Genomic DNA, 9,562 nt, shown 5'->3' with positions numbered 1-9,562 from the left:
GTCCTTCTCTTGCCAAGCCTCATGGTCCCACCCATTTGCCCAGGATTATGTTCCGGCATGTCTATGACCTGCAAAAAACATTCAGAGCTGAGAATGAGGGAGGAGTAACAGTCCCAGGTAAACTCTGAAACATTAAAGGGGAAAAAAAAACAAAACAAAACAAACCCCACACACCAAGAACTATACATAAAACAAGCAAACCACCCCAAGCAACATTGTCTTGACAAGGCAGACCAACAAAACTAGGTTAGTTAGCTGACTTATTCTAGTAAAGGCTGTACAGAACATATGGAAGGTTTGCGGGTATTCAGGAAGCTTTAGCATAGGAAATGGTCTCAGTCAAAGCCTACATAGGTCCCATGCACTAATACTGTGCTATTTATTGAACTAAATGTTAAACAAACAAACAAGCAAATGTACAGAAACAAAATCCCCAAATCAGAATCATTTACACTTTAATAAATAATTTCACAAGCTCTTTTTTTGAGAGCTTTTTCCTTTTGAGTAGCTTTTTAAATTATAGCAGAAGCCAATCATTATGGTGGACCCTGGACAAGGCACACAGGGCCTGCAGTCTAAAAAAATGCAGGTTCAAAAATCTGTCCACAAACGTTCCAAGCAATTCATGTCTGTCTATGTTAATTTATGAGACCATAATTAAACAGTTATGCAGTGGAATCTGGTTGTGACCAAATCTTTACCATTTGCCCTGTGAAATCAGTTTCAAACTGCCCTTTAAGAACCTTTTGCCTCTCAGAAAACACCTTGCTTTATGACAAAGTGTAATTCAAAACAGAAATAAAAAAAATATTAGTGTTTCACCTATAATAAGCATTGCAATCTCCTATGAAGCAGCAACTGCCATACAGTTAACCAGGCAAAGACATTTTCTCTTCAGATTACTAAATGATGGAAGACAGCCTTAAAAACCACAAGACGTAGTAATCCAAGCTCTCAACTGTACCAACAGGTATGTGCAGGGAAGTCTAGCACAGTAAGACTATTACAAGCAAGTCGCCATAAACTCACCACTGGATGAGCAGTTTTGGGGTCAAATTCTGTCGAGTTAGCATCTGCAACGTAACGTTCATCAGTTAGAAACACAAAATCCCTCACACCATGAACATGCATTTGCAGAATCTCCCCCCAGGTACAGCTGCATCTCATCCCCACACTTCTGGCAAGCGGCAACCTTAACTGTGCTGAGCCACTCACCTGCATAGAGCTGCTAGCTCAGCCCCAGACAGCAGAAACAGGACTCCGTCAGCACTGTTTAATATGAATTTGTGAGACTGCCTGGATGTTGCAATCTTAGGGCAACCAGTCTAGTGCAATTAGCGATGCAAGTGAGGGTCATTCAGGAAAAGCACACATTCAACACCTTGGAGTATTTTAAATAAAGCCAGGGAGGGGGAAGGGAGCAGAAGGACTCTGACAAACACATTTTCCCCTACCTTCACTACTAGTGAGACTCAGAATCAGCCTGAGAAACTAAACTTTAACACTCTGTAAAAGGGAGTTTTGACAACAGGGACCTTGTCAATTCAAGCAGTGGAGCTCAGAAAGCAATTCAACCCACTGAAGTAGGTGCAACTGCCTGGTTAGCTGAATTGCTTTTTGGTCTTCATTCCCACTGACAATAATGGGAATTTAGGATGTCCAGCACATATAGGCACAACTCCACCGAGGTGTTTTGCTCAGGAGCTGAACCTCACTCTAAGCAGTACGAAGTTTTCTGTCATTATAAGCATGCCTTACTCCATGGATTTTTATTTGAATAGGATAAGGAAATTGTTCTTTTTCCTTTGAATTAGCAGAGGAGATGGTGAATTTTACAGGACTAGGAAAAAAATTAAATCTACCTACCAATGAAAAATCAAAAGTTACAGGTATTTAACAAGTTACAGGTATTACTCAAGCAATCAAAGAAGTGACCAAAACCCAGGAAGGGTTTCGTGCAATTACCTTGCCAACCAAGAACACTGCGTGCAAATTCCACAACTGCTAACTGCATTCCCAAACAAACTCCTGCAGAAGGAAAGGCAGAACACAGATCAAGTCAGGACAAGGACCACTGAGCCCATATCGCAAAGCAGACACACCTTCACAGAGCAGCCCCGAGTCAGAGGATAACCTGGATAAGACAGACCTTTGACTTGGATTTAGGGGTCTGTTCACTCTGCACCAAGTAGTTCTGACAAGTTTTACTCCCACCTCCCTTCCCCATCCACTCTGCTCATACAACATTTCCAGTGTCTCACCACGTCCATTTTGTTTAAACACAGTCACACATTTCCTCATGCCAAGATCACCACAGCCTCCTCAGAAACTTCCTCCCAGACTCCTATCCCCTCATTGTAGAAATTCCTTGTCATCACATCTCAGCCAACTTCAACCACTTCAGAGCTAACTACAGATCACAGCTGTATCGCCCAGTTAAGCTAAGCGTAGATCATTGCCTTCCTGAGTCAATTCTCTTCAAAATTGTACATTCCAGATACTAATGAAAATCAGTAAAGCTGCTGCTGCAGACCAGTTAGGCTGTTATTCAATCTTCTCCTTTTCTTTATTTCTTCTTACAGAAGAAACATGTTTCTCACCTAAAAAGGGTTTTTTCTGTTTTCTTGCCCAGGAAATAGCTTGAATTTTGCCTTCTGTCCCTCGAACACCAAATCCACCAGGAACCAGAACTCCGCTGCATGAGGATGAGAAGATTCCATTCACAGGGGGCTCACCAGCATGGTTTGCCCCAACCACATACCAGCTCTCTCCCATAAAATCTTGGGCTTGCAAGACCTCACTCCTAAAAAGGGCTTTGAAGTAGCCTACGTGGCAAGGCCTGTCTGCAGCACAGTTTCCATGTGACTTCACACGAGCCGTAACATAAAATGTTTCCCTGAAAATTCTATGACATTTTATAAATGCAAACTTTAACTTCCCAAGAAATCCCAAATACAACACAGGTTACAATACCAGAATGGTTCATGTTGTATGACTCGCGTGCTCTGCACCAAAAACGTGTTTGCAAACATATCACCCAGCCAGGGCCATGCTGAGGAAGCCACTGACTGCAGTGTCGAGTTGTACTAACTGCAGGCACAAGGACATCAAATTCTGCAGGAGGCTAAAGCCTGCTTCCCCAAGGGATAACAAGCCCCACTTGTTCTTGTTTTCTGGGCTAACTCTTGGCACTCCTCTGCATCCTAACATTTTTTCCTCCTCATGCTTTCTTCCTAAAGAACTTTATATCACATTTACACCTTCCATCCTCTCTTTTTGGCTTTAATAGCCTTTATCAGTACCTATCCTTTCCCTTTATTTTATCTCACCCTGTTTCCCAACTAAGTCTGCGTACATCCTTGTCTGCACAATCATTTCCCCTACTGCTGCCTTTCACAAACTCCCTCACTTATTTAACCATTCTCCATTTTATATCTTATCCTAAATTTCACTGTGAGGTATTAGGGGCAATGTCAGACTGTGCTGGTACAGTGCCTAAGAAAATAAGTCTCCAGTGAGGCTCTTAATTCCAAAACTGTCAATAGCAGCAAGTTTATCAGACATGCTCCAAAGAAAGGGCCAGAGTATAAGAGTCTTACTCAGCACCACACAGCTTCTGCCATGCTTCATGGTATCGGACAGGTTCTTCCTGCAGAGTATCTGGCTCCAAGTCAGCAGAGTCAATATACTGGGAAGAAATCCAAAAAAGGATGATGAGATATTGCCGCAAGAGCATACAGGGTCTCCTTACATCTCATTTAATTAAAATATCATCATTTCTCCTGGATAGCTCTGGATTTTTTTCCTACTGGATACTTGCTTATGTTTTTTTCTGGGCTGATTTCCTGTCTGCTAGTCAGCAAAATTGCTTTCCCCCACCATCCTACTACTGATGCACAAACAGAAGCTGTTTTTTCTGTCTTCCCCTCTCTGCAGCTCTGCTGTGACATACACGAAGTTCATGAGTCCCAGAGTCATTAAATGCGAAGTCTTAATGCAGCACAGTGAGATGCGAATACAGCTATGCAGACAAACACACACACAGTGAGAAAAAAATTGATTCATTATCTCATCAAATATACGTCATTTAATCTTCAAGAGGGACTGAAGCACAAATAGGATATGGTGAAACACAGGCTGTTGTAATTAAAGATTCTTATGACCAATGATACCAAGGGAAAAAACCTGCAAATTTTCCAGTTTCTCACCTCCAGCGTTCCAGTATCTCTAAACTTCTGAATATTCTGGCAGTCTGATAACCCTTTTCAACAACTACTTTTGTTTCCCTGTCCCCATGCACAGTGCTCACAGGACTCATTCCCCTTCTGAACCATACAAACACAGATGTGTCAGGAACTACTCACAGATGCACGCACAGAGTTTACCCTTCACCAGTCTTACTTGGTTTTCCTCCTTTCTCCTCTACTGATTTTGTAAGCCGAAAGGTAACCCAAACATAGAACAGTGCTGTTATAAAGCAAGTACCTATTTCCATGACTCACTGGCATCATGAAACCACTGGACATTTAAAAGTTATCTTTAAATGAAAGTAAAATTTCTGACAACAGATACATATTTCACCTCTTCAGAGCATCTAGCTACAACCAAGACCCTTAAAAGCACCTGTGCAGCCAAACCAGTACTAAAACCTTAATAGAGCCTGAGGCAGAAGCATCATAAAACCTGTGAGTACCACAAGGTTAACAGCAACAATCCTAAAAAAAGGATCAGTTTTCAAATTGTCAGAGAAATTAAAGCAAACAGTGTCCTCATCAAATAAATCTACCACTCTATCACAGTTCAGCATGCAACACTGAGCACTGAAGAGTCCCCATCAATTACACAGACACCTTGTATATCTTACAGGATGAAAGGCTGGTTTGCTTTGAAGCTGTTTTACGCCTGACAACAGATGTTTTGATGCTGTAATCCAATGACATTTTTAAAGTTCAGTGGCTAAATCAACTCTCCCTTTCTGTCTATGGGTTTGTGAAAAACTTAATTAAGATGAGTGGCACTGTAGGTGGAAGGAAGGAGTATGGGGGTGGAATTTTTTATTTTTTTAATTTTTTTTTTTTTTAAACACCCCCTCCCCCCCGCAATCCCTACCTTAATGTCAAGTTTGTGGTTGATAGCCAGTGCAGAGTGCTCCAGTGCTTTAATGACAGACGCATAGGAATCTGAAAACTTCGTGTATTTGCCAACAAGTGCAATGGAACATGTTTCAAGGAGACGGTCATACCTGCACAAAAATCAAAACACAAGGGTTATTTCATCATTAACAGGAAATGAGGGCAAGAATTGCTTACATTCTATTCAGCTTTTCAAGTAACATAAACAGTTGGGCTCTTGAAAGTCTGTCCCACTTGAGAGATGATGACTTTGGAAGACATGACCTTTTATAACAATTATGACTTAAAAACATCAAAACAAAATTAAAAGAAAGAAAAAAAAAACCAATGACAGAGAAAAACAGTTGCAGAAAGGCATATATAAATTAACTTGTCCTTCCTTATGCTGAAAAGCCATTTTGAGTAGATCCAAACTGTCTTTTCAGGAAGCTGTACTAGATTTAAAGTCTGCAGTAAACTATCAGGAGAAAAGATCAAAGCACAACTCTGCATATGTTCATATTGCACAGCATCTTCCCAGGCTGCTTCTGACTGAGTTCACTTCAGCAGCTAGAAATACAGAAAGAATTTCTAGAATCCTAAGGTTGTACTGCCTACACTTTTAATCTCCAGCAACTGGCAGTACAGAATTTATGCAGCATTCTTGGCTACAGCTAACAGATTGTTTAGTTTATTTCAGAATTCTTAAGTAATTTCAACCAAGGGCTTTCCCCATCAAAAAGAAATGTTATTGACAGTGGTGGCTTGTGTCGGGCATCTAAATAAAGAGAAACATCTAGATCTTGAAAATTAATTTCTTATCAGGACAAACATATTTAAGGCTTCAGAAATGCCTGAATGCCAACCGAAAAGACTCAATTCACTATTTCCCCATGAACATGGAGTCTATTCCCCACAAGAAAAAAAACACTGTGTCCTAGGAGTCTCAGACAGAACGGCTACAAAACAGTTGTTTCACTTGCTTGAAAGCATACCCAAAAGGTACATTTTTATTGACACTCCTGATGACTCCTATATATGCCTACAAAAGGATTTCAACACTTTGTAATGCCACTGGGTTTTTTTGTACAGAAAGGGAGGACAGAGCTGTCCACCTTTTACTTGGAACTGGTTTTTACATAGACAGTACACTACCAAGACAAGATAAGGAACTCGGTAACATTATCTTATAGGTTTTTATGAAGACAGGCTGAGAGAGTCAGGGCTGTGCAGCCTGGAGAAGAGAAGGCTCCAGGGAGACCTCACTGCTGCCTTTCAATACTTAAAGAGGGCTTATAAGAAAGATGGGGACAAACTTTTTAGTAGGGCCTGTTGTGATAGAACAAGAGGTAATGGTTTTAAACTAAAAGGGAGTAGATTTAGACTAGATATAAGGAAGATTTTTTTATTTATTTTTTTTTTTTTATGATGAATGTGGTGAAACACTGACACAGGTTGCTCAAGGAGGTGGTAGATGCCCCATTCCTGGAAACTTTCAAAGTCAGGTTGGACAGGGCTCTGAGCAACCTGATCTGGTTGAAGACGTCCCTACTCATTGCAGGGGGGTTGGACTAGACGACCTTTGAAGGTCCCTTCTAACCCAAGTTATTCAGTGATTCTCATGTTGAAGATTTTTTTTTTTTAAAACAGTGAAACATCTAGGAAGAAAATGCATTTTTTTTGTAGCAAAAAAAGACAAAAAATTTGATCACTTAAGAACACTTGAGGAACACAAAGTAACACTCATCACCTAATAACCAACCACCAAGAAGAGAAACTAATCTAGAGTCTTAACTCAAACGACACCCAATGCTGCAGCTCACCTGTCAGCCATTTCCTTCCATTTCATGAGCATCCTCCTGGGCTGCCTCTCAATGGGAAGGTCAAGCCTGTGTCTGAAGTAGTCAACAACTCCCTGCTCCTCTAACAACAGAGGAACCCGGTAGATAGAAGAGACATCATGAACACAGATGACCTGTTCGTAAAATATGTCATTAAAACAGATCCAAGTGCCTGGGCAATTATTTTTAAACAGCTATTCAGAGACCTTCCGTCTCTAGCAGACAATCATATTACCACCTAAACGTCCAGGAAATAACATTTGTTGAATAACATAACAACATACGAATAACTTAATACTAGTTTCCACATACTTGAAAAGGTCATCCTTTAAAACTTCCCAGGTGTTACTGCTCCCTGGGAAGGGCTATAACATCATAACCTAGTAGTAAGAGTCAGCTGCTATGCAAGTCATGTAAGCGCATAGCGAAAGTTCACAGAACACTTCAAAGAGACTTCTCCTGTGATACAGCCTTCTTGGTAATCATAATTGAAAGTAGAGTTAAACAAGCCCAGCTTTCCTGTTTCCCACCACTGTCATTCTCAACCAGGGCTCCCAATTTGTTTAAAGCCTAGGGAAATTTGTGATCTCAATACAGGAGAAGATTTTACAGGGCATCCTCCATCAAACTTAGGATTAAATAACTACGAGCAAAGAATTCTTAGGTCAATGAGGAATGTCTATGTCAACATTTCTAGTTCACTGAAATGGGCTTCCTCAGAAAAGGAAAGACGGCTCTGGACAACTGTCACCTGTCCATCAAGAATGACACTGTACTTTAAGGATCAAAAATACACTGGCACAACTATTTTTAAATCCTCCCTTCTCCTGACTCAAATGAAAGCAGAGTTCAACACTGCACCAGTAAAACCCCCTCCTTTGTAGTCAATTTTCCTCCTTTGTAGTCAATAGCATTGACTTCTCAATTCAAGTGCAACTGCAGTCAGAGAAGCAACTAGATAAAATTGCATTATACTTCCTGGAAAGTGACTGAGAAGAGCCAACTTACTTTCAATCCCTGGCCAACAAGAGGTAGATACTGTACTGCTGACACATCAATATTATTGCCAGCTAATTCTGAATGTAATATTTGAAACTGCAAGACTCGGTTCAATCCCTTTGTATAGAAAATTAGTAAAAATGACTCGACAGAGCAGGGAATTGTGAAATGATACTCAGTCCTTCACAAAAAGATAAAATTTTTCAAGCTCCAGCTGGACTGGAAACTGCTAATATTTAGCCTACAGACTGTTTGATTATTTTCCAAGGTGTATCTCAAACTACGCTATGCAGAGCAGTCTCAGTATAAAAAGAATCATGCTAACGTGGAATTTTTGCGTATCACATAACATTGAAGTGAAGCAATGCTTCTCTCAAGTACCATTTCAACTTTTCTGTGCAATCTCTCCTCATGAAATCTTGGGCAGAAGAATAATACCATGAAAAAAGCAGTGTTTAAAATACATTCATGAATTCTTTAAACCTAACTTTGGGCAACTACTCTTTGGCCCCTAAATACTGAAAAATCTCATTCTTCTGTATTCACAGAAGGAATGTGGAAGTATAACCAAGGTCAAAACCAGCTATTCAGAAAATACCCTGGATTCCACAGAATTCTCTAAGCCTACGCTAACCACCTTGTAAGAAAACCTGAGTGCTGGCATAAAAAGAACTATTTTTGCAACAGTTCCATGCGTAATGAACGTAGGGAAGACAAAGCAGCAAATGCAGCTAACAAAAGACAAAGCTAGAACACAAAAACGCTACGCTCAGATAAAACTCCACTCAGCATTTGACAAACAGCTAGAATATTTATTGCAAGGAAGTGCAGACAGCAATCTTTACCTGTTCTGGTTCAACATGACAGAACATGGAAATCTTTTCTTTTACCGAGGTATCCAGTGGAGTGGAGCACCTGCAAACAATCTAACAGAACAGCAACATCAAGGTTGTGAAGCAAAACAGAAGTACTCAGACATTCATACAACAAACCTCTAAAAAAAGCTGTCTTTCTCCAGTCTCCATGACTTGGAAAAAAGAACAACTCAGTTACTTCTACTTATTTATTACCAATATACATGAGCTCTCAACCTAAGCATTATTTAAACTAGGATGTTATTGCAACATGCCAGTACTGCATTTTTAAATTCAAAGCCATGCAGCAAACCTTACCAGATCTGGTGAGAGACCAAGACCTCTGAGTTCACGAACACTGTTTTGGGTAGGTTTAGTCTTCTGCTCTCCTGTAGAGCTTGGCTGGTCAGAGAAGAGCAGAAGTTGATATACCAAATTATGATGATATGTAGCAATGATCCATCAGGCTAATTAGGACTCTTCACCCTATTCATCTTGTAAAAACTTTGGCCCAGTTCTTAGACAACTCACACAAACTTTAGATACCCCTGTACAGTATCATTTTAATCTCAAAGACTGAAAGCAACTGTTAGAAACCAGAGTTCAAGTCTGTACAGTAAGGAGGCAAGCATTACAGCGAGGGAAGGAGGGAGCAGAGATCCTCTGTTTTTTATCCACTGCTTCCTCCAAATACCTAATATTTTATATTTCTAATCTTTTCTCTGTAAATGACCTGGCCTAAACAGAAGGGCGGGGG

General features: G+C 40.4%; 1 protein-coding gene across 1 annotated transcript in view; it reads right to left on the bottom strand.

The window, feature by feature from the left end:
* CTPS1 (CTP synthase 1) overlaps positions 1-9,207 on the bottom strand; it is a gene marked incomplete at its 5' end in the record, with an annotated part of 12,360 nt that extends 3,153 nt beyond the window's left edge. Inside the window, 9 exons of the mRNA XM_009695202.1 lie at positions 1-68; positions 1,030-1,073; positions 1,966-2,028; positions 2,601-2,695; positions 3,600-3,688; positions 5,110-5,242; positions 6,935-7,086; positions 8,797-8,877; positions 9,124-9,207. The exon at positions 1-68 is cut by the window's left edge and continues 29 nt beyond it. Of these exons, the coding sequence (XP_009693504.1) occupies positions 1-68; positions 1,030-1,073; positions 1,966-2,028; positions 2,601-2,695; positions 3,600-3,688; positions 5,110-5,242; positions 6,935-7,086; positions 8,797-8,877; positions 9,124-9,207 (809 nt within the window). The remainder of the gene's footprint in view (positions 69-1,029; positions 1,074-1,965; positions 2,029-2,600; positions 2,696-3,599; positions 3,689-5,109; positions 5,243-6,934; positions 7,087-8,796; positions 8,878-9,123) is intronic.
* Positions 9,208-9,562: the final 355 nt, after the last annotated feature.

This window comes from Cariama cristata, unplaced genomic scaffold, assembly GCF_000690535.1.
Source record: "Cariama cristata isolate BGI_N322 unplaced genomic scaffold, ASM69053v1 scaffold17682, whole genome shotgun sequence".
NCBI lineage: Eukaryota > Metazoa > Chordata > Aves > Cariamiformes > Cariamidae > Cariama > Cariama cristata.
The sequence above is the reverse complement of the archived record's forward strand: the minus strand, read 5'-3'. Positions and strand labels throughout refer to the sequence as shown.